This window comes from Lampetra planeri, chromosome 71, assembly GCF_965212315.1.
Source record: "Lampetra planeri chromosome 71, kcLamPlan1.2.h2, whole genome shotgun sequence".
Taxonomy (NCBI): domain Eukaryota; kingdom Metazoa; phylum Chordata; class Hyperoartia; order Petromyzontiformes; family Petromyzontidae; genus Lampetra; species Lampetra planeri.
The window spans coordinates 2139618-2164271 of record NC_136176.1 but is presented as its reverse complement, the minus strand read 5'-3'; the positions used below and the strand labels follow the sequence as shown (position 1 = coordinate 2164271).

Genomic DNA, 24654 nt, shown 5'->3' with positions numbered 1-24654 from the left:
TCATGCGAGGGCAGGAGACAAGGCCCCGCATGGCTAGGCCCCGCTTTGTAATGTTCCAACCTGGACATCGATTCCGTACTCGCTGCTACTCAATTGATATCCCTACGAGGGAGAAGGAGCGAGGCTCTACCTGGGTTCACAACAACAACCACCACCACCACAACAACAACCACCACGATGTAAACTTCTCACCACGGATCTCAGTGAGCGAACGTACGCGAAGCAGAAGCGACCTGGTAACTCGTGACGTCATGCGGCAGCAGGTGACATGACGTCACTTGCGGGGTTCACACAATCCCCTCCGCCAACGAGCAGCAGGGTAACTGAATACAGTATATTATAGTAATAGGTTTTTACCCTTTAAACTGGTACAAAACTGACACCTTTATACAAGGCATCATGTTTGCAATAACCACAACACAAGTAGTCAAAAATGCAAACAAAAAAAGCAACTCTGATAATGATAATATGCACTGTCCTTGAAGTTGATTGGTCCACACCCGAGACGGCTTTCTCTGATACTGCACTGTGTTTGAGTAGTACGCCTTCTGGTGTCATCTGGTTCTATGGCTCCCTCTCTTGAACAGAGACCCATTGGGTGCGTGAGCTCAACAATAACGTGAACATTGTGTGTGGACACTGTTTGTTGGCGCAGTCGGGGGCACAGGTGGTGCATTGGTCAGTAATCTCAGTCAGTCGACCCATGACACCTGGATCTGCCCCGTGCACATAGCCTGGCACAAGCGCCGTGGTGACGTCACCGCCACTTAGTGGCGAATGGCGGTTGTTGTTACTTTGTGTGTATACACTGTGCGTGTACAGACTGTTTGTATACTGTGTGGGTAAACTGTGTGTACGCTATGTACATGGTGTGTGTAGACATTGTGTGTACACTGCGTGTGTACAGTGTGTGGGTGGTCCGAATCAGTCGGGCGGCATTATCTTCTCATCGGCTGCGCTATGCTGTGTGGAAGCTACCTGGTCTGTCGCTCCGCAAGAAGCTTCGGTTCTTCGCGGCCAGTTTTGCCCTCCCTTCTGTAGGCATGTGAAACGTGGACCCCTCTAAATGGAACATCTGCGCCAGTTCGAAACATTGAGGCCGTCATGCCAACACTCAGATTGAGGGAAGCCAAGTGGTCGCACATTCTCTATTTATTGCAGAGGTTCAAGGTTCAAATCCGACAGGCACGTCTGGCTACTCCAGTAACATTAAACAAAATATGCACCGTCTGCTTAACAGTGGATGTAAAACATACGATTGTGTAATTCAAAACGCATAGGTCGTTGCATGTTGGTGTCATGGTCAATATTTGGGCAATTCCAAAGATTATCCAGAAATTACATAACGGAGATTACACATCAATCATCACCCCCTACTGACAGACTCATGCCCACATGCAGGCGACAGCAGGGTCACCTTATGACACAGAGGCAGCTGCCACTTTAAGCTGCTCTTCGAGTGTCTGTGATGAGATATGAAACAACTGAGTTGCTAAGCCAATTAAGCAAGCAGCATATCAATGCAAATATGAATATAACAGTGGAATACTTGGGAGCTTATTGGCTCTTGCTCCTGATTATTCATCTACCCAAACCACAGGTCACAAATACTCGCCACTCTTACTCTGCAGGTTGAACTCAGGAATTTGAGTGGTCGAATTCACATTCTTTTCATTAAAGGCCAATGACAAAGGTGAATCTATTGGAGCTTTATTAAGCTTACACATCTACCGGGTCTCCATTTTAATTTGTATTGTCTAGGAAGTCCACCCACACCTCCACTTCCACAAACTGCTGGGAGTTGCCTCGCTCTGCCTCACAGTCAGAATTCTCCTCCTGCTTCACGTTGCCTCCATCGATGTGAAGGTACGATTTTGGAGTTGAATCTTCATCTTCACAGTTTACCGTCACTTTTTCGCTCTTCACCATCACTTCACATTTCACCTTCACTTCTTCGCTCTTCATCATTTCTTCACATTTCACCTTCGCCTCTTCACATTTCACCTTGATACCTTTAAAAGTGTCCAAGCTGGGATTCACTTCTGGTTTCATGAGGGATGGGCTCATTGCAGCACTTTGACTTTCACAAGCCGATTTCAGACTCCATTTCTTGGGGATCTTCTGATGATTGTGTGTCCTCTGGTGTCTTTTAAGATTTGATGACTGTGCAAACGCCTTCCCACACAGAGTGCAACTGAAGGGTTTCTCTCCCGTGTGTGTTCTCTGGTGATTTTTAAGAGCAGATGAATGTGAAAATGCCTTCCCGCACACAGTGCACTTGAAGGGTTTCTCTCCCATGTGTGTTCTCTGGTGTAATTTAAGATATGGTGATTGTGCAAACGCCTTCCCACACAGAGTGCAACTGAAGGGTTTCTCTCCCATGTGTGTTCTCTGGTGTGCTTGAAGATGTGATGATTGTGCAAACGCCTTCCCACACAAAGTGCAACTGAAGGGTTTCTCTCCCGTGTGAGTTCTCTGGTGTATTTTAAGATGTTGTGAATGTGCAAACGCCTTCCCACACACAGTGCAACTGAAGGGTTTTTCTCCTGTGTGTGTTCTCTGATGTAATACAAGAGAAGATGACCGTGAAAACGCCTTCCCACACAGTCTGCACTTGAGGGGTTTATCTCCTGTGTGTGTTCTCCGGTGATTTTTAAGAGCAGATGAATGTGAAAATGCCTTCCCGCACACAGTGCACTTGAAGGGTTTCTCTCCCGTGTGTGTTCTCTGGTGTAATTTAAGATATGGTGATTGTGCAAACGCCTTCCCACACAGAGTGCAACTGAAGGGTTTCTCTCCCATGTGTGTTCTCTGGTGTGCTTGAAGATGTGATGATTGTGCAAATGCCTTCCCACACAAAGTGCAACTGAAGGGTTTCTCTCCCGTGTGAGTTCTCTGGTGTATTTTAAGATGTTGTGAATGTGCAAACGCCTTCTCACACAGAGTGCAACTGAAGGGTTTTTCTCCTGTGTGTATTATCCGGTGTTTTTTAAGAGTAGATTTACGTGAAAATGCCTTCCCACACACACTGCACTTGAAGGGTTTATCTCCCGTGTGTGTTCTCTGGTGTGATACAAGACCAGATGACTGTGAAAACGCCTTCCCACACAGACTGCACCTGAAGAGTTTCTCTCCGGTGTGTGGTCTCTGGTGTATTTTAAGATGTTGTGAATGTGCAAACGCCTTCTCACACAGAGTGCAACTGAAGGGTTTCTCTCCCGTGTGAGTTATCTGATGTAATACAAGAGCAGATGACTGTGAAAACGCCTTCCCGCACAGACTGCACTTCAAGGGTTTCTCTCCTGCGTGAATTCTCTGGTGCTGTATCAGATGTTTAACATGATCCGTGTTGTATGCACACTGGTTGCATTGTTGCCTTTTTGCACCGAGCTGTGCTGAGTGCCTTTGCTCCATCAGACCAATTCTGCAGAGGAAGTGCCAGAGGAAGCATCAACTGCAGACAGAAAAAAATAATATCCAGACCATCTACGTCAGTATCGAGGCACAAAGGAATGCATATATACACAGTCACACATGACTTGCACGTCTATACTCATTCATATATTCATGATAGAGTGAAAAAGATTCCCAAATTCATCACACGGGTACACAATGAGAAGGCAAATGGTCAGCCTGGAAGCCCTAGTATCTTCAAAATGAATGTTAACCTAAAACTCCAAGTACGCAATTTCGGTTGTCTGGCTACAAAAGGAATATTTATGAAAGCAAAATTCAGCTAACATAGCAAAGGGTGTTGAAAATAATACTATTTGTATTATGCAGAAAGGCATAAATTAATGTTCAATCACAACTTAAAGGTGTGAAGCCAGGCTCAGATTTCCTTGAATGCTGGGATGAAGAGAACTAACTTCAGCTGCATATGTGCAGTGTTAATTTCCTGTTTCCATTCTCATAAAAAGTTCCAGAGGAAAACAAAAATAAACTATTGTTTTGATTTAACCTCCGTGTTCAATCGAATTAATAACTTGACACTGTAACACACACTGGCATGGTAAAAAGGTGGTATGTTCAGAACCATGCCTGGCCACCTTCATATGCTACGTATTAATGCTTCCCCACAATGAGTTAAGTTTTCACGAATCAATCACGTTTGTTGTCGGCGATAATCAAACTTTAATTGTGGTAACACTATGTAACACAATTTTTGTTCCTGGGTACTAAGTATTATTTTTTATTGCTTATTTCTAAGAGTCTAGAAAATGGCTATTATTCCCCACAAACTTTGCTTTTGTGACCATAATTTTACGTTAACGAAAATAACAAATTCACCTGTTTTCTCATTGAAAAGAGGTACATTTCTAAATATCACTGTCCTGGTCACAAGAGCAAAGTTTGTGGAGAATAGCCAATTTTTGTACTTTAGAGGCAAAAGAAATTAGGAAATAACACATACTACCCAGGAACAAAACATTTTTTTTGTTACACAGTGGAATAACTGCGCCACCGCTCCCCACATAGATAAACTTTTACATACACATATATTTCTCATGAATGCCATGTAAGTGTGGATCACTTGTCAGCAGGTCATGGGAATGATCCAGGTGTCAAGGGATGACTGACTGAGATGATTAACAGATGCACCAGCTGTGCTTCCTGCTGTCTTGCTGCATATCAGGCACCCAGCGTTCCACCCATTCATGTGAGCGTTGCTACTCTTACCTCATTGTTGTTGCAGAGCAAATACCTCCAACTGCCCTGCAGCATACGTCACGGGCCTCTTCCAGAGGCAGGTCTGATCAACTCCACAACCTCCAATCTCTTCTCTAGCCAAAGCCATGCCCGTTTAACCCGTAACATCTGGACTAACAGAAGATGATTGTGCATGCTGTCTGTTAATGCGGAATTCATGACCCAACCAATGCAGCCTCGCCAGCCAAAGTTTCAGATTATATTCTGTACTGATATTTTAGGGCTCTGTAAGGTTATAATACAATCTTGTTTGGTTCAATAGAGGGGATCATAGGGAGGCCAGCCTTAATAAAAAGCCAGAACATACAGTCCTTAAAATAAGTTAATATTTTGCATCTACAGAGAAAGGAGTAACATCTGTGGCCAAGAAGACTCACAGCTTTATTCCTTCATTTCTAAATCCTCGTGTCTTGGTGAGGTTTGTGGTGGAACCACATTCAGTAGGGCAGTCCAGACCTCCCTTTCCCTGGCGACAGACGAGCTCTTCCTGGGGAATTCCCAGGCGTTCCCAAACCCAGCCAAGCGACGTATTCCCACCAGAATGTCCTGGGCCAGGCCCCAGGGACGTCCCCCAGTGGGACGTGCCTGGTAGAGTTCCAGGGACATTCTATTGGGGGGCCTCATTACAGATATTATATATTGATATCACTCATGGAACAATGCCTGGTGGCTAGGTGACCCACGTAACCCATTTGGGCTCAACCTGGAATGGCTCCGTGGCACCGTCCTGTGCGCCCACCATCCACAGGACGAAGGGTGAGAGGCGGGTGCGATGCCAATATGACAGGGAGAGGGGATGATCTCAGACAGACTAGACCTTGGCGATGGACACTCACAGCTTTGTATGGAGCAAAAGTCCAGGCAGCTTTCACACAGTGTTACAGTCTAATGAAAGAATGCTGCTAGACAAATTTAAAGTGAGACTTTGGCTGCCAAACCAGAGCTGGTCGTGAACACATTAACCAGGTATGGGAGCTCCTCCATTACTTGTAGAACTGCCTGATTACTCATGGAGAGTTGAGCAGGTACAGTGTTGTATGACATGAAATTCCCAGGCAGGTGATTTATTTTGGTGGAACATACGCAAGGTCACCTTTCATGATGGATTTATCCTGGCACAGAACGAGATTATCTAACCCGATCTCATTGAGTCGCCATTTCCAGATCATCAGCAGATATAACATGGTTGACCAGGGAACGATCCCTTAACTATAACCAGGCATCGATGCGCGTATCATTTTAACTGTAACGAATGCAATTATTTATATGGCTATTGTGAGCTTCTCAAACTACATAATTAATGAAGATGCTATGTAATGTAATGCATGGGGGCAGAGTGAATTTCTGTCACAAGCCAAATTGAACAGCAAATGGCTCCAACTCCTGGTCACGCAGCTTTAGACGGGCTTGCCCAAAATCATAAAAATCGTCAATGAATGTGAGCAGAGGCAGAGACATAATAAACAAAGAACAACCCAAAGCCCCAAGCCTCGATATGGTACGATAGACCTTAATTACATAAAAAAGCAGAGACATTACTCTTAATGTTTGATTACTGAGACCTGAGCTAAGCCGGGTAACTTAGTTATTGCTGGATAAATACTATACTTCCGATGAAGTTTGTGCGTGAGTGGGGAGCAGTAGTGCAACGGTTAGCGTGCTGCGCTATGAACCCAGCGAGCCGATTTCTATTCCCACAGAGCCAAGCCACAACATTTGGCTGTCGTCTGATGAAGCTGGTTGGAATTAGTGTCAAAACGTTGTACTCAGATTGTAAATGTTGTGGCTTGGCTCTCCAACACACCGATATGCTGTACTAGTACACTACACTATACACCACTATACACTACACTATACACTACACATTACTACATACTACACACTAGTGCTGTACTAGTGATGCATTGGCCATGTTCTGTTTACGTGACAAACCTCTTACTAAATGGCTGTCGGGTGGTGGCGGGGTTAACGACATCGATTCACGCGATCAATCCCAAACAAACCTGTATTATGGCTGTATATTTGGAGTTTGCGTGTCCCTCTCTCTCCGTGGTCGCTTAGATTCTCCTCCGAATCCTGCGGTTTTCCCTGCACATTTAGAGTCAACATCACCACGCGTTTAGAGTATTTTACCGATAAACATTTCCACACGTTGATAAGCCCCCATGTGTTGTGGGCAGGTCGCTTCTGAAAAAGAGCGGTGTAGCTCAAGTGGGCTATGCCTGGTAAAATAAAAAAAACGTAAAAATATTTAAAAGAAAAAAAGTTTCAAAGTAGTGAGCCAGGTGAAGACAAATTAAACTTAAGCAGAGAATTAAAGCAAATGCAATCAGGCGAGGGCAGGAGGCAAGGCCCCGCATGGCTAGGCCCCGCGTTGTAATGTTCCAACCTGGACATCGATTCCATACTCGCTGCTACTCAATTGATATCCCTACGAGGGAGAAGGAGCGAGGCTCTACCTGGGTTCACAACAACAACCACAACAACAATCACCACAACAACAACAACAACGACCACCACGATGTAAACTTCTCACCTCGGATCTCAGTGAGCGTGCGCGGAGCAGCAGCTACCTGGGAACTCGTGACGTCATGCGGCAGCAGGAGGTGACATGACGTCACTAGCGGGGTTTACACAATCTCTCCCCCAAGGAGCAGCATGGTAACTGAATATATTATGTTAACGAGAAGGGCCCATGTCAGGTGATGGTGCTTGGCTGCTATCCCTGTCCCAAATAAACATTGTACTGGAACGGAAAGTCGGCAGACGTGACGTCACGCTCAAAATCACGTTGGAGGGGGTAAATACCTCGGTGACATGACGTCACTAGTGGGGACACCTCCCCCTCGCGCATCACGCCAAGTTAATGAGTGGTGACGTCAGAGAGCGAGATCAGGATTAGAGTTTAAGTTTATACTGGTAGGAACGAACTGGACCAGACCACCAATAGATTAATGTGTCCGTCCGTCCGTCTGTCCGACAAGATGGCCGCCCGCTCCCCCTGCGATCTGTGAACTAAACAAGATGGCCGTCGCTTCCAGCGCCTCACGGCGAAACTTTAAACTTCGCTTCAAATTTACTTTACTGAAACGCAGCACGTTTTTTTAACAGAGACAAGATACATTTATATTAACACAGACACGAGATACATTTAATCGCCTTATTTGCGAGGCCTACTGCAGAAAAGGCATCGCGAGGCCTACTGCAGGGAAGGCTTCGCGAGGCCTACTGCAGGGAAGGCTTTGCGAGGCCTACTGCAGAGAATGCTTCGCGAGGCCTACTGTGGAAGGCTTCGCGAGGCCTAGTGCCGCAGGCTTCGCGAGGCCTAGTGCGGCAGGCTTCGCGAGGCCTACTGCAGAAAAGGCATCGCGAGGACTACTGCAGAGAAGGCTTCGCGAGGCCTACTGCAGGGAAGGCTTCGCGAGGCCTACTGCAGAGAAGGCTTCGCGAGGCCTAGTGCAGAAGGCTTCGCTAGGTCTACTGCAGAGAAGGCTTTGCGAGGCCTACTGCAGAAAAGGCATCGCGAGGCCTACTGCAGAGAAGGCTTCGCGAGGCCTACTGCAGGGAAGGCTTCGCGAGGCCTACTGCAGGGAAGGCATCGCGAGGCCTACTGCAGAGAAGGCTTCGCGAGGCCTACTGCAGAGAAGGCTTCGCGAGGCCTAGTGCAGGAGGCTTCGCGAGGCCTAGTGCAGCAGGCTTCGCGAGGCCTAGTGCGGCAGGCTTCGCGAGGCCTAGTGCGGGAGGCTTAGCGAGGCCTAGTGCAGAAGGATTCGCGAGGCCTAGTGTGGCAGGCTTCGCGAGGCCTACTGCAGAGAAGGCATCGCGAGGCCTACTGCAGAGAAGGCTTCGCGAGGCCTACTGCAGAGAAGGCTTCGCGAGGCCTAGTGCAGGAGGCTTCGCGAGGCCTAGTGCAGCAGGCTTCGCGAGGCCTAGTGCGGCAGGCTTCGCGAGGCCTAGTGCGGGAGGCTTAGCGAGGCCTAGTGTGGGAGGCTTCGCGAGGCCTGGTGCAGAAGGTGGTGGTGGGGGGTGGTGGTGGGGTTGGGTGGTGGTGGGGGGTGGTGGGGGGGTGGTGAGGGCTGGTGGGAGGGGTGGTGTTGAGGGTGGTGTTGGGGGGGGGGGGCTGTCAACTGCGCGCGAAAATCGCTGCGTTTTTTCGTCACGGCGTCGTCGATTTGATGGCGTCGCTGAGATAAAAGCGCCTCCTTGCTGAAGTCGGTCGCCGAGAAGTCTGCAAACGACCACTTCGCCCCCAAGTAGTTGAAGACGGGGGACAGTCGACACAGCGGCGTCCACACGACTCCTCGGCCACCCACGATCACCACGATCACCACACGCCGCCCTCACCACTTAAGCAGGGCGCGTTGCTAAGGAGCGGGGTAGAGGGCGGGGACTTGGAGCCTCTGGCGTGCATCGCTCCTCCCGGTTACTAATTATTATTCCTACCAGCCCACCCCGCAGGGTCCTGTTTTAGATTCCATTTCTATGGCTCCCTCTCTTGAACAGAGACCCCTTGGGTGAGTGAGCTCAACAACAACGTGAACATTACTGTGTGCGTGAACATTGTGTGTACACTTTGTTGGCGCAGTCGGGGGCACAGGTGGTGCATTGGCCAGTCATCTGTCAGTCGACCCATGACACCTGGATCTGCCCCATGCACATAGCCTGGCAAAAGCGCCGTGGTGACGTCACCGCCACTTAGTGGCGATTGTTGTTACTGTGTGTATACACTGTGCGTGTACAGACTGTATACTGTGGGTAAACTGTGTGTACGCTGTGTACATGGTGTGTGTAGACCTTGTGGGAACACTGCGTGTGTACAGTGTGTGGGTGGTCCGAATCAGTCGGGCGGCATTATCTTTTCATCGGCTGCGCTATGCTGTGTGGAAGCTACCTGGTCTGTCGCTCCGCATGAAGCTTCGGTTCTTCTCGGCCAGTTTTGCCCTCCCTTCTGTAGGCATGTGAAACGTGGACCCCTCTAAATGGAACATCTGCGCCAGTTAGAAACATTCAGGCTGTCATGCCTACACTCAGATTGAGGGAAGCCATGTGGTAGCACATTCTCTATTTATTGCAGAGGTTCAAGTTTCCAATCTGGCTACTCCAGTAACATTAAACAAAATATGCACCGTCTGCTTAACAGTGGATGTAAAACATACGATTGTCATTCAAAACGCATAGGTCATTGCATGTTGGTGTAATGGTCAATATTTGGGCAATTTCAAACATGATCCAGAAATTACATAATGAAGATTACACATCAATCATCACCCCCTACTGACAGACTCATGCCCACATGCAGGTGACAGCAGTGTCACCTTATGACAGAGGCAGCTGCCACTTGAAGGTGCTCTTCGAACGTTTGTGATGAGATATGAAACTGAGTTGCTGAGGCAATTAAGCAAGCACCATATCAATGCAAATATAAATATAACAGTGGAATACTTGGAAGCTTATTGGCTCTTGTTCCTGATTATTCATCTACCCAACCCACAGGTCAACAAATACTCGCCGCTCTTACTCTGCAGGTTGAACCCAGGAATTCAGTGTTCAAATTCACGTTCTTTTCATTAAAGGCCTGTGACAAAGGTGCATCTATTGGAGCTTCATTGTCTCAAGCCTACCCATCTACCGGGTCTCCATTTGACTTTGTATTGTCTAAGAAGTCCACCCACACCTCCACTTCCACAAACTGCTGGGAGTTGCCAAGCTCTGCCTCGCAGTCAGAATTCTCCTCCTGCTTCACGTTGCCTCCATCGATGTGAAGGTACGATTTTGGAGTTGAATCTTCATCTTCACAGTTTACCATCACTTTTTCGCTTTTCACCATCACTTTCTCACATTTCACCTTCACTTCTTCGCTCTTCATCATTTCTTCACATTTCACCTTCGCCTCTTCACATTTCACCTTGATACCTTTAAAAGTGTCCAAGCTGGGATTCACTTCTGGTTTCATGAGGGATGGGCTCATTGCAGCACTTTGACTTTCACAAGCCGATTTCAGACTCAATTTCTTGGGGATCTTCTGATGATTGTGTGTCCTCTCGTGTCTTTTAAGAATTGATGACTGTGCAAACGCCTTCCCACACAGAGTGCAACTGAAGGGTTTCTCTCCCGTGTGTGTTCTCTGGTGTCTATGAAGACCTGACCACTGTGCAAATGCCTTGTCACACACAGTGCACTTGTAGGGTTTCTCTCCCGTGTGTGTTCTCTGGTGTAATTTAAGATGTTGTGAATGTGCAAACGCCTTCCCACACACAGTGCACTTGAAGGTTTTCTCTCCCGTGTGTGTTCTCTGGTGTAATTTAAGATGTTGTGAATGTGCAAACGCCTTCCCACACACAGTGCACTTGAAGGGTTTCTCTCCTGTGTGAGTTCTCTGATGAAATCCAAGAGCAGATGAATGTGAAAACGCCTTCCCGCACAGACTGCACTTGAAGGGTTTTTCTCCTGTGTGTGTTCTCCGGTGTTGTTTAAGAGTAGATGAATCTGAAAATGCCTTCCCACACACACTGCACTTGAAGGGTTTATCTCCCGTGTGTGTTCTCCGGTGGTTCCTTAGAACTGATGGATATGAAAATGCCTTCTCACACAGAGTGCAACTGAAGGGTTTCTTTCCCGTGTGTGTTCTCTGGTGTCTATGAAGACCTGATGACTGTGCAAATGCCTTGTCACACACAGTGCACTTGAAGGGTTTCTCTCCAGTGTGTGTTCTCTGGTGTAATTTAAGATATGGTGATTGTGCAAACGCCTTCCCACACAGAGTGCAACTGAAGGGTTTCTCTCCCGTGTGTGTTCTCTGGTGTATTTTAAAATGTTGTGAATGTGCAAACGCATTCCCACACAAAGTGCAACTGAAGGGTTTCTCTCTCGTGTGAGTTCTCTGATGTAATACAAGAACAGATAGCTGTGAAAACGCCTTCCCGCACAGACTGCACTTGAAGGGTTTTTCTCCTGTGTGTGTTATCCGGTGTTTTTTAAGAGCAGATTTATCTGAAAATGCCTTCCCACACACAGTGCACTTGAAGGGTTTCTCTCCTGTGTGTGTTCTCTGGTGTATTTTAAGATGTTGTGAACGTGCAAACGCCTTCCCACACAGAGTGCAACTGAAGGGTTTCTCTCCCGTGTGTGTTCTCTGATGTAATACAAGAGCAGATGACCGTGAAAACGCCTTCGCGCACAGACTGCACTTGAAGGGTTTTTCTCCTGTGTGTGTTCTCTGGTGGTTCCTTAAAACTGATGGATATGAAAATGCCTTGTCACACACAGTGCACTTGAAGGGTTTCTCTCCTGTGTGAGTTCTCTGGTGCTGTGTTAAATGTCCAACACGATCCGTGCTGTATGCACGCTGGTCGCGTTGTTGCCTTTTTGTACCGAGCTGCGCTGAGTGCCTTTGCTCCATCAAACCAATTTTGCAGAGGAAGCGTCAGCTGCAGAGAGAAAAAAGAGAATATCCACACCATCTACGTCAGTATTGAGGCACAAAGGAATGCATATATACAGTCACACATGACTTGCATGTCTATACTCATTCACATATTCATGATAATATGAAAAAGATTCCCAAATTCATCACACGGGCACACAATTAGAGGGCAAATGGTCAACCTGGAAGCCCTAGTATCTTCAAAATGAATGTTAACCTAAAACTCCAAGCACACAATTTCGGTTGTCTGGCTACAAAAGGAATATTTATGAAAGAAAAATGCAGCTAACACAGCAAAGGGTGTTGAAAATAATACTATTTTTATTATGCAGAAATGCATAAATTAATGTTCAATCGCTAACTTAGAGGCATGAAGCCAGGCTCAGATTTCCTTGAATGCTGGGATGAACAGATCTAACTTCAGCTGCATATGTGCAGTGTTAATTTCCTATTTCCATTCTCCTAAAAATTTTCAGAAGAAAAAAAGTATATACAGTGATACCTCGGTTCACGAACGCTTCGGTTCACGAACAACTCGGTTCACGAACAGAAAATTTCATAAAAATATGCTCCGGTTCACGAACTCCGCTTCGGTTCACGAACAGGAGCCGCGGCCATTTTTATGCTAATTCCAGGCTGTCACATGGTCGTGACTTCCTGTAGGAAGATCGTGGAGAGAAGCAGAGACACAGAAAGAAGTACTGTGAGTACTGTGAAGACACTTTCAGTGACTTTATGATTTTTGGTGTGCTTGTAGCACATACAGTACTGCACTACTGTACTGTACAATACTGTACTTACTGTATTGTACAGTTCACCCGTAAGAGTGCTTACTGTCTCCCACCCGCCTTCCACCTGCCTTCCTCCATGCCAGAAGTCATCTCAAGCAAGGTTAGTGTTCTCTCTTTATACATTACTATACTGTACAGTACTACAGTAATGTGTATTGTCATTTGTTTCGTATTTTTGTGCTTCAAAAACCAAAAAAAAAGGTCAGAACGGATTAACCGGATTTACATTGAACCCTATGGGAAAATGTGCCTCGGCTCACGACCAATTCAGTTCACAACCAGAGTCAGTTCACGAATTAAGTTCGTGAACCGAGGTATCACTGTACTATTGTTTTGATTTAACCTCCGTGTTCAATCGAGTTAATATACTTTACTGCAAATACAAACTTGACACTGTAACACACACTGGCATGGAAAAAAGGTGGTGGTGTGTTCAGAACCATGCCTGGCCACCTTCATATGCTCAGTATTAATGCTTCCCCACAATAAGTTAAGTTTTCACGAATCAATCACGTTTGTTGTCGGAGATAATCAAACTTTAATTGTGATAACACTATGTAACACAATTTTTGTTCTTGGGTACTAAGTGTTATTTTTTTATTGCTTATGCCTAAGAGTCTAGAAATTGGCTATTATTCCCCACAAATTTTGCTTTTGTGACCAGAATTGTACGTGAACGAAAATAACAAATTCACCAGTTTTTTCATTGAAAAGAGGTAAATTTCTAAATATCACTGTCCTGGTCACAAAAGCAAAGTTTGTGGGGAATAGCCATTTTTTGTACTTAAGAGGCAAAAGCAATTAGGAAATAACACATACTACCCAGGAACAAGACATTGTTTTTGTTACACAGTGGAAAAACTGCGCCACCGCTCCCCACATAGATAAACTCTTACATACACATATATTTCACATGAATGCCATGTAAGTGTGGATCACTTGTCAGCATGTCATGGGAATGATCCAGGTGTCAAGGGATGACTGACTGAGATGATTAACAGACGCACCAGCTGTTTTTCCTGCTGTCTTGCTGCATTTGAGGCACCCAGCGTTCCACCCATTCATGTGATCGTTGCTACTCCAACCTCATTGTTGTTGCAGAGCAAATACCTCCAACTCCCCTGCAGCATACGTCACGGGCCTCTTCGAGAGGCCGATCTTGACAGCAGGTCTGATCAACTCCACATCCTCCAATCTCTTCTCTAGCCAATGCCATGCCCGTTTAGCCCGTAACATCTGGACTAACAGAATATGATTGTGCATGCTGTCTGTTTATGCGGAATTCATGACCCAACCAATGCAGCCTCCCCTGCCAAAGTCTCAGATTATATTCTGTACTGATATTTTAGGGCTCTGTAAGGTTATAATACAATCTTGTTTGGTTCAATAGAGGGGATCATAGCCTGGCCAGTCTTAATTATAAGCCAGAACAGACGGTCCTTTAAATAAGTTAATATTTTGCATCTACAGAGAAAGGAGTAATATCTGTGGCCAAGAAGACTCGCAGCTTTGTTCGTTTATTTCTAAATCTTCTTGTCTTGGTGAGGGTTGTAGCGGCAGCACATTCAGTAGGGCAGTCCAGACCTCCCTTTCCCTTGCGACAGCCTCTGGATCTTCCTGGGGAATTCCCAGGCGTTCCCAAGCCAGCCAAGCGACATTCCCACCAGCATGTCCTGGCCCGGGCTCCGGGGACTTCCCTCAGTGGGACGTGCCGGATAGAGTTCCAGGGGCAGTCTATTGGGGGGCCTCGTTACAGATATTGTATATTGATATCAGTCGTGGAATGAGGCCTGGTGGCTCGGTGACCCACGTAACCCATTTGGACCCAGCCTGGAATGGCTACGTGGCACCGTCCTGTGCGCCCACCATCCACAGTACGAAGAGTGAGAGGCGGGTGCGTTGCCAGTATGGCAGGGAGAGGGATGGTCTCAGACAGACTAGACCTTGGTGATGGACACTCACAGCTTTGTATAGCGCAAAAGTCCAGGCAGCTTCCACACAGTGTTACACAGTCTAATGAAAGAATGCTGCTAGACAAATTTAAAGTGAGACTTTGGCTGCCAAACCAGAGCTGGTCGTGAACACATTAACCAGGCATGGGAGCTCCTCCACCACATGTAGAACTGCCTGATTACTCTTTGGTTCTTTCGGTTAAGTCACGTCTAAAGATAAAATAATAATAAAATAATAAAAATAAAACATAATAAAATTATTCTCACGACGTTTCGGCCACAACGCAAGCAGCCGTCCTCAGGTCAAAACCAGGTCCGTCGAGGCGACAGAGTCTGAATGAAACAGCACACGAGCTTGGAGCATATATATAATCTATATAAATAAAGCAAACTTTGTGCATATGAACGTTTTTTTGGGAACCAAATTGTGCCAACACCACCAGATGGCAAAAATCCAACATTGTCCATCCTGAAGCTCTCCAAGGGCAACGTATTTAAAAGCTGTCCTCATGAAACAAACAAGCCCCGCTATTGTATAACACAACCACAAACCCGTGACAATATACACATTTACAGCTTTCTTTGGCAGAATTAAATTATTCTAATAAAGCCAGCATGGCAAGACATTACTTTTAATGTTTGATTACCGAGACCTGAGCTAAGCCGGAAAACTTAGTTATTACTGGATACTATACTTCCGATAAAGTTTGTGCGTGAGTGGGGAGCGGTAGTGCAACGGTTAGCGTGCTGCGCTATTAACCCAACGAGCCGATTTCTATTCCCACAGAGCCAAGCCACAACATGTGGCTGTCGTCTGATGAAGCTGGTTGGAAATAGTTTCAAAACATTGTACGCAGATTGTAAATGTTGTGGCTTGGCTCTTCAACACACCGATGTGCTGTACTAGTACACTACACTATACAATACACACTACTATACACTACAGTATTATACACTACACACTAGTGCTGTACTAGTGACGCATTGGCCACGTTCTGTTTACGTGACAAACCCCTTATTAATTGGATGTATCGGGTGGTAGCGGGGTGAACGACACATTTATTTATTTACGCGATCAATCCCAAACAAACCTGTATTATGGCTGTATATTTGGAGTTTGCGTGTCCCTCTCTCTCCGTGGTCGCGTGGATTTTCCTCCGGATCCTGCGGTTTTCCCTGCACATTTAGAGTCAACATCACCACGCGTTTAGAGTATTTGACCGATAAACATTTCCACACGTTGATAAGCCCACTGCGTTGTGGGCAGGTCGCGTCTGAAAAAGAGCGGTGTAGCTCAAGTGGGCTATGCCTGGTAAAATAAAAAAAAACGTAGAAATATTTAAAGTAAAACAAAGTTTCAAAGTAGTGAGCCAGGTGAAGACAAATTAAACTTAAGCAGAGAAATAAAGCAAATGCAATCAGGCGAGGGCAGGAGGCAAGTCTCCGCATGGCTAGGCCCTGCGTTGTAATGTTTCAATCTGGACAACGATTCCATACTCGCTGCTCCTCAATTGATATCCCTACGAGGGAGAAGGAGCGAGGCTCTAACTGGGTTCACAACAACCACCACAACAATCACCACAACAACAACGACCACCACGATGTAAACTTCTCACCTCGGATCTCAGTGAGCGAGCGTGCACGAAGCATAAGCGACCTGATAACTCGTGACGTCATGCGGCAGCAGGTGACATGACGTCACTTGCGGGGTTCACACAATCCCCTCCCCCAACGAGCAGCAGGGCAACTGAATACAGTATATTATAGTAATAGGTTTTTACCCTTTTAAACTGGTACAAAACTGACACCTTTATACAAGGCATCATGTTTGTAATAACCACAACACAAGTAGTCAAAAATGCAAACAAAAAAAGCAACTCTGATAATGATAATATGCACCGTCCTTGAAGTTGATTGGTCCACACCCGAGACGGCTTTCTGTGATACTGCAGTGTTTGAGTAGTACGCCTTCTGGTGTCATCTGGTTCTATGGCTCCCTCTTTTGAACAGAGACCCATTGGGTGCGTGAGCTCAACAACAACGTGAACATTGTGTGTGGACACTGTTTGTTGGCGCAATCGGGGGCACAGGTGGTGCATTGGCCAGTCATCTAAGTCAGTCGACCCATAACACCTGGATGTGCCCCGTGCACATAGCCTGGCACAAGCGCCGTGGTGACGTCACCGCCACTTAGCGGCGAATGGCGGTTGTTGTTACTGTGTGTATATGTAGTGGTGGTGTTGACGTGCGCCGACTGTGACAGTGATGGATCACGGGGCGGCGCGGGGTGCCGGGTTGGGCACGCGTTGTGGGCGTGGTGTGGACGCGTGCGCCGGGAGTGACAGATGACGGGGCGGCGCGGCGTGGGTGGTGAGGCACGATGAGATGTGGGAAAAGAGGATCGTAGCCAGCGCCGAGTGATTGGTCGAATAAGATGGGTGCTCGCAGCGACGTCCGCAGGTGGGGTATAAAGGGGGACGCGCGAGAGCACTCGGGGAGAGTTACCCAGTTGAAGACCCGAAGACGGAGCTGAAGACCTAGTGCCCCGAGACCCCTAGTCCCGCCGTCCTTGTGGGGACCGGGGCCCTGTGTGGCTCGGAGGCGAGGCTGTGGGACCCGGGGTCCGACGCCCACGTGGGTCGGGCTGGGGACCCACAGTCAAGACGGATACCCCGGGCAGGGAGTGTCCCGAGTAGCTCAGTGGCGTTAGTCGCCGAGTAGCTAAGTGGGTGTTGGTCACCCGAGTAGCTCAGTGGCGTTAGTCGCCGAGTAGCTAAGTGGGTGTTGGTCACCCGAGTAGCTCAGTGGCGTTAGTCGCCGAGTAGCTAAGTGGGTGTTTGTCACCCGAGATACTAAGTGGGTGTTTGTCACCCGAGATACTAAGTGGGTGTTTGTCACCCGAGATACAAAGTAGGTGTTAGTCACCTGTGAACGAGTTTGGTAAAATAAAGAGTGTGTTACCCGTGAAGTCGTCTCCCGCCGAGTTACTACATTACAACTGGCGTCAAAAGTAAACCTGTCTTCAAGAAGTATGGACACGAGGAAGACTACCCGTACCCACGAGCGAGGTCGGGGCGACGACGGCGTACCGGGGACACCAACCTCGGGAGGAGAGGACGAGGAGTTGCCGCCGATGCAGCACTTCGCGGTGATGGCCGACGCTCCGCTTGCCTCCGACACCAGCCTCCAAGACGCGCACTCCCGGTTGGCGGAGTTGCTACTCGCCGCCGCCGCTGTCTTGGCTGACATCTCCGTTCCGGCGAGCGGGAAAACGGCTGCGGGGTTGGTGGAGGAAGCGACGTTGGAGGAATCCCGCCAAAAGGCGCTTCGCGCCAAAAGTCTGAAAGTTGCCGCCGTTTTTGGGGGGCCGCCATCGATTGGCGGGAAACACGGACGCCACGTGGCCGGACACCTCCGCTCAGCGCAGCCCACGTCATCAGCGCGCGCCGGAGCTCTCCATTTTGCGCCTGACAACCGAGCCGACATTTTACACAACTACAGCGGAGCGCGGGAAAATCTCTCCGACGTCGACGACGATCGGGTCCTCCAGCAAAGATTGCCCGCGCTGTCGGCGTTCAAGGCGGATGGGGGCGACTGGGGAGCCTTCCAACGAAGGTTCCTCGCTCATCAGGAGATGTCGGGGTGGTCCGACACCACTGCCCTGCGTGCGTTGCCAGCGATGCTTGACGACGACGCGCTTGCAGCCTTCACATCTGCTGCAAGGTCGTCCCGCTCTACGCTCCAGGACGCACTACACCTGATGGCGAAGGTGTTCGGACCGCCCTCCACGTGTCGCCACCAGTTCTACGATCGGCGGAAGGTGGCTGGAGAAACGACGCTCGCCTATCGCACGGCACTGCTCGCCTTGGCGGACGCAGCTTTTCCCCGCATGGATAAGGAGGGGAAGGACGCCATGGTGACGGAGCAGCTGCTGGCGTTGGCCCACGAGTTGGGGGTCCCCATCAATGTGGCGGACGAGATGGATATCTGCTCCCTGGCGATCGCCACGAGCATTCACGCGTACGAGGTCCTCAAACGCAAGCCGGGGGTCGTCTGCAAATGGGCGGGGAACGCGGCACTGGCCGCCACGATCGCCGAACCTCGGCCAGCTGCGGATCAGGAGCAGGCCTTCGCTACATCGCGTCCGGGGGAGTGGAGAACGGGAGGTCGTTCGCCCACACGTTCACCCCGCAAGCTGGAGCAACCGAAACCTACGACGTCCGTCGTCTGCTACAACTGCGGCCTTCGGGGTCACGTCGCAGCCGGGTGCCGGGCCCCGCGTCAGCGCGCCACAGGACCACGTCGGGACGACGACCAGGGCCACAAGTCATCCCAACAAAACCCGGCAAGTCGCGGCACCTCACACGTTCGGTCCACAAACACGGCACATTCGGGTCGCCGCTTGGCGGTGGGGGGTTCGCGGCTGGGTGCCGGGGGTTCACTTCGGCGAGGGGGGTCCGTACGCGGCCCGCAAGCAGTCGAGTGGTCCGAATTGGCCCACAGGATCGTGGCTGCGTCGGCCGGGTCGTCCGTGGTAACGGGGTTTATTGACGGGGTTGAGGTCCGGGTGCTGGTGGACACGGGTGCGTCGGCCACCATCATCTCGGACCTTATTTATAACATTCTTCCCGTCCAAAGTAGACCCCTTCTGCCAGTAGACGTGCCATTTTATGCGGCGAATGGGGGATCCCTGGGGATCATCGGCCAGATTCGGGCGACTATTTGCATTGGTGACATCAAATTGGCGGGCCCTATTTTTGTATCATCATCGCTGGCCGTTCCCTGTTTGCTAGGTACGGACTTTTTGTCCAAAATGCCCATCAAAATTCTTATAGATCAGGCCTGCATAGAGCTTCCGTCAGGTCGGCGGGTTGCGTTCTTGACGAGCCCTACCAAAATGCGCACGGTTTGTGCGACGGTGCAGGCGCTGGCAACTCACACTGTACGGGTGCCCCCGGGATCGCAAATGTTAGTACCCCTTCGGTTGAGGAAGCCACTCGAGGTGGGTGCGGAGGCACAGGGGGTGCTGTTGGGGCCGTCTAACAGGGCCAGAAGGGGCCTCGACTTAGCGGTTGCTCAAACCATGGTGAGAGGGGACAGTGAGCCGTTCGTAATGGTCCTGAATACGGGGTCGCGGCCGGCCGTAATTGCGCAGGGAACGGTGCTGGCTCACGCCGCGCCGCTACCCGTTGAGGAACGGCTCGTGGCTCAAGCAGATTTCACTGTCAAGTCGCATCCTCCAAGTGATGAGGGGACTGAGTGGTTGGACTCGTTGTGTGCCGGTTCTGCTAACTTGTCCGAGGTGCAATTGGGAGCATTGAGGGGTTTGCTACTCGAGTTTGCTGACGTGTTCAGCAAACATAAGTACGATATCGGCTGCACTGACCTGTTGCGCCACCACATAGCTACAGGGGACGCGGCCCCTATTCGTCAGAATCCCTTCCGGCTCAGCCCAGCCGAGAAGGAGCATGTGCAATCGGCGGTTAATGATATGTTGGCGGCCGATATCATTTCGCCCTCTTCTAGTCCGTGGGGTGCTCCTATTGTCCTAGTAAAAAAACAGGACGGGTCCTTGCGGTTTTGTGTCGATTTCCGCCGCTTAAACAAAATCTCGATGGCGGATGCGTATCCGCTCCCCAGGATGGATGAGTCGCTGGATGCCTTGGCGGGAGCACAGTTTTTTTCCATACTCGATCTGCTTTCTGGATTTTGGCAATTGCCACTCGATAACGAGTCTAAACCTAAAACTGCTTTCCGGACACCTGGTGGCCTATTTGAATTCAACCGTTTGCCCATGGGCTTACATTCCGCTCCCGCCACGTTCCAGAGACTCATGGAATTGGTTTTGTCGGGCCTCCAATGGGATACCTGTTTGATTTATCTCGACGATATCATCGTCTTTAGTCGGACTTTTGAGGAGCACCTCCAGCGACTGAGAGCGGTGTTCCTCAGGATGCGTTCCGCTAAGCTTAAATTTAAACCGGCTAAATGTTTTCTGCTTCAGGAATCGGTCAGGTATTTGGGCCATATCGTGAGTCGTTCAGGGATCTCGACGGACCCTGCTAAGACGCATTGCGTCAGCTCATGGCCAACGCCAACCTCGGTCACGGAGGTTCGCAGTTTCATTGGTTTCGCCTCTTATTACCGTCGTTTTGTCAAGCAATTTGCCACCATAGCCAGGCCCCTGCACGCTTTGACGGCTAAGGGTGTGCGGTTTCACTGGGGGGCGGAAGAGGAGGCTGCGTTCTGCTCCCTTCGTGACGCCTTGGTGCAGGCTCCCCCCTTGTGTTACCCCGATTTCACACAACCGTTTTTGCCTGACACAGATGCCAGCAACACGGGTATCGGGGGGGTGCTCTCACAGGTGGTCGGGGGGGTTGAACGGGTGGTCGCCTACGGTAGTAGAGTTCTTTCCCCCGCCGAACAACGCTATTGCGTAACTCGTCGTGAATTGTTAGCGATTGTGGTTTTTACACAGCAATTCAGGCCGTATCTTTACGGCCGTCATTTTACGGTCCGTACGGACCATGCGGCTCTACAATACGCTATGCGCGTGGCACAGCCATCGGGCCAATTGTCCCGATGGTTGGAGGTCCTTCAGGACTACCAATTCACGACGATTTACCGCAAGGGATTGCGACACTCAAATGCGGACGCCTTGTCGCGGTTGCCTCCGTGCACGGACTGCACATGTTTGTTGGGATCGGCGCGGTGCAAACCCCCGGTCGCCGGCACCCCGGGAGTTGCGCTCGCCGCCACTGACACCCCGGGAGTCGACGCCCCCACGGGGAGGGATTCGCTGTTGTCGTTGCCCCTCATTGAGTGGGGCCGTCTCCAAATGTCCGACAGCTCCCTACTTACGCTACGTCGGAAAGTTGGCGCTCCCGAGGTAGGGGAGGCGCGGGTCGGTTCCTGGGTGTGCAGACAGGGCCTTTTGATGAAGTGGGACAACATGTCCCGGCGTCACGTGCTCGTTGTGCCTGTTGCTATGCGGGGTAGGGTCGTTCTGGCAGCTCATGAACGGCTCATGCATCTGGGTTTTCACAAAACGCTCGCCCTAATCCAGCGAGACTATTATTGGCCGGGGATGGGTAACGACGTGGCGAATATTCTTAAGGGATGCGTAGGGTGCGCCAAAAGGAAACCGCCACCATTGGCAGCTAATCCACCGCTGCAATCCATTCAAGTTTCGCGTATAAACGAATTGGTTGCGTTGGACATCTTGGGGCCCTTTCCTGCTACACCAAGGGGAAATAGGTTCCTGCTGGTTGGCGTGGAATACTTCACCCGATGGCCTATGGCATGGCCGCTCGCCAACCAGTCGGCTGCGGCGGTGGCGGACGCCTTTGTCCAGGGTTATGTTTTGGACAAGGGCGCCCCCGAACGCTTGCTGACGGATCAAGGAAAGAATTTTTCGAGCGTTTTGTTGCGCGAGGTGTGCGACCTGTTGGGTACAAAGAAAGTGCGTACTTCCCCCTACCACCCGCAGACTGACGGGATGGTTGAGCGTCTGAACAGGACGATTACGTCTATGTTGTGCCAACAGGTCTGCGACGATCAGGTTGATTGGGACTTACAGGTGCCGGGGGTACTCGCGGCCTATCGAATGGCCCCTCATGCGGCGACGGGGTTTTCCCCATTTTTTCTTATGTATGGGCGGGAGGCCGATCCGGCCATGGACGTCCAACTGGGGATTTCCCAGCCACGTGCAAAATCTAAATTGGCAGACCACATCAAATTTAATATCGCCAAATTGACTGAAGCGCGGGAGGCGGCGAGGTTGAATTCGCGGTCGCGGCAAATTGCGAACGAGAGATTGCATGGGCGGAGGGTGCATACGCATGATTGGAAACCAGGCGATAAGGCCTGGCTGCATTGTCCACATGCACCGTTGGCTACGTCCCCCAAGTTGTTGAGACCTTGGAGGGGACCGGTGGAAATTGTGCGGGTTGCACGACCCCAGAGTATACAGATTAAATGGGAAAAACGCCGTTGGTACGTGCACCCCTCCCGACTGAAGCCCTATGCGGCACCGTGTGACCCCGTTCTGTGCCGTAACGACCGGGCGTGTGATGTGACCGTCGACTCGGGGAGGGAGGTGTCGCAGGCTGATCCTCACGTGTCTCCACCCGACCCACCCCCAGGTGCCTCGGGCTTGACGGCTGCTGACCGTCGGGAGCCTGAACCCCGGGGCACGCACGGGTCCTCGATGCCTGGCCGATGTCTTCCTGAACCGCCGGCACCACCGGACGTTCAACCGCGTCTGGTGCCGTACGACGGACCGGCAAGGCGGACTCGGGCTAGGGCACAACAATTTTCATGAAGACGTTTTTTTCTCAACACCGAGCTCGCCCGGTGTTCCCCTCTGCCGGGGTAATGTCCCGTTGTAGGGACGCTCGGAAAGAATGGGACACTGCACGAGTCGAAAGAAAAAAAAAAAAATTCCATTTATTTTCCTTTCTGCATACACATTGCTATTGTCACTCGCCGGTTTGTATATATTGTTCTATTGTCGCGGTGGCATTGGTTGATGGTTGCGGATGGTAGTGTTCGCGTCGTGTTGTGTTGTTACGTTAGTTGTTGTTCTTGTTGTTGTGTTGTGTTACGGAGCACACAGGGCGGTTTGTATATTATTATAGCAGCCGGGTCGGCTGCGAGCTATGTGGTAGGGGGTGATGTAGTGGTGATGTTGACGTGCGCCGACTGTGACAGTGATGGATCACGGGGCGGCGCGGGGTGCGGGGTTGGGCACGCGTTGTGGGCGTGGTGTGGACGCATGCGCCGGGAGTGACAGATGACGGGGCGGCGCGGCGTGGGTGGTGAGGCACGATGAGATGTGGGAAAAGAGGATCGTAGCCAGCGCCGAGTGATTGGTCGAATAAGATGGGTGCTCGCAGCGACGTCCGCAGGTGGGGTATAAAGGGGGACGCGCGAGAGCACTCGGGGAGAGTTACCCAGTTGAAGACCCGAAGACGGAGCTGAAGACCTAGTGCCCCGAGACCCCTAGTCCCGCCGTCCTTGTGGGGACCGGGGCCCTGTGTGGCTCGGAGGCGAGGCTGTGGGACCCGGGGTCCGACGCCCACGTGGGTCGGGCTGGGGACCCACAGTCAAGACGGATACCCCGGGCAGGGAGTGTCCCGAGTAGCTCAGTGGCGTTAGTCGCCGAGTAGCTAAGTGGGTGTTGGTCACCCGAGTAGCTCAGTGGCGTTAGTCGCCGAGTAGCTAAGTGGGTGTTGGTCACCCGAGTAGCTCAGTGGCGTTAGTCGCCGAGTAGCTAAGTGGGTGTTTGTCACCCGAGATACTAAGTGGGTGTTTGTCACCCGAGATACTAAGTGGGTGTTTGTCACCCGAGATACAAAGTAGGTGTTAGTCACCTGTGAACGAGTTTGGTAAAATAAAGAGTGTGTTACCCGTGAAGTCGTCTCCCGCCGAGTTACTACATTACATATACACTGTGCGTGTACAGACTGTTTGTATACTGTGTGGGTAAACTGTGTGTACGCTGTGTATATGGTGTGTGTAGACCTTGTGGGAACACTGCGTGTGTACAGTGTGTGGGTTGTCTGGATCAGTCGGGCGGCATTATCTTTTCATCGGCTGCGCTATGCTGTGTGGAAGCTACCTGGTCTGTCGCTCCGCATGAAGCTTCGGTTCTTCTCGGCCAGTTTTGCCCTCCCTTCTGTAGGTATGTGAAACGTGGACCCCTCTAAATGGAACATCTGCGCCAGTTAGAAACATTCAGGCTGTCATGCCTACACTCAGATTGAGGGAAGCCAAG

The 24654-nt window shown here is 50.1% G+C and overlaps 1 protein-coding gene across 3 annotated transcripts in view; it reads right to left on the bottom strand.

Moving 5' to 3' along the window:
- LOC144737551 (uncharacterized) overlaps positions 1-16597 on the bottom strand; it is an 82217-nt gene extending 65620 nt beyond the window's left edge. The window contains exons 1-4 of one of the 3 annotated variants that reach the window (XM_078620295.1): positions 16493-16597; positions 15968-16052; positions 12636-12790; positions 9758-12137 (exon numbers count right to left, since the gene is read on the bottom strand). In XM_078620295.1, the coding sequence (XP_078476421.1) occupies positions 10328-12109 (1782 nt within the window). In that variant the 5' untranslated portion in view covers positions 12110-12137; positions 12636-12790; positions 15968-16052; positions 16493-16597 and the 3' untranslated portion in view covers positions 9758-10327. Of the gene's footprint in view, positions 1-192; positions 3455-6713; positions 6799-7246; positions 12138-12635; positions 12791-15967; positions 16053-16492 lie in introns of those variants that run through there. The other 2 variants (XM_078620297.1, XM_078620296.1) reach the window with 2 other exon arrangements.
- Between the last annotated feature and the right edge of the window lie 8057 nt (positions 16598-24654).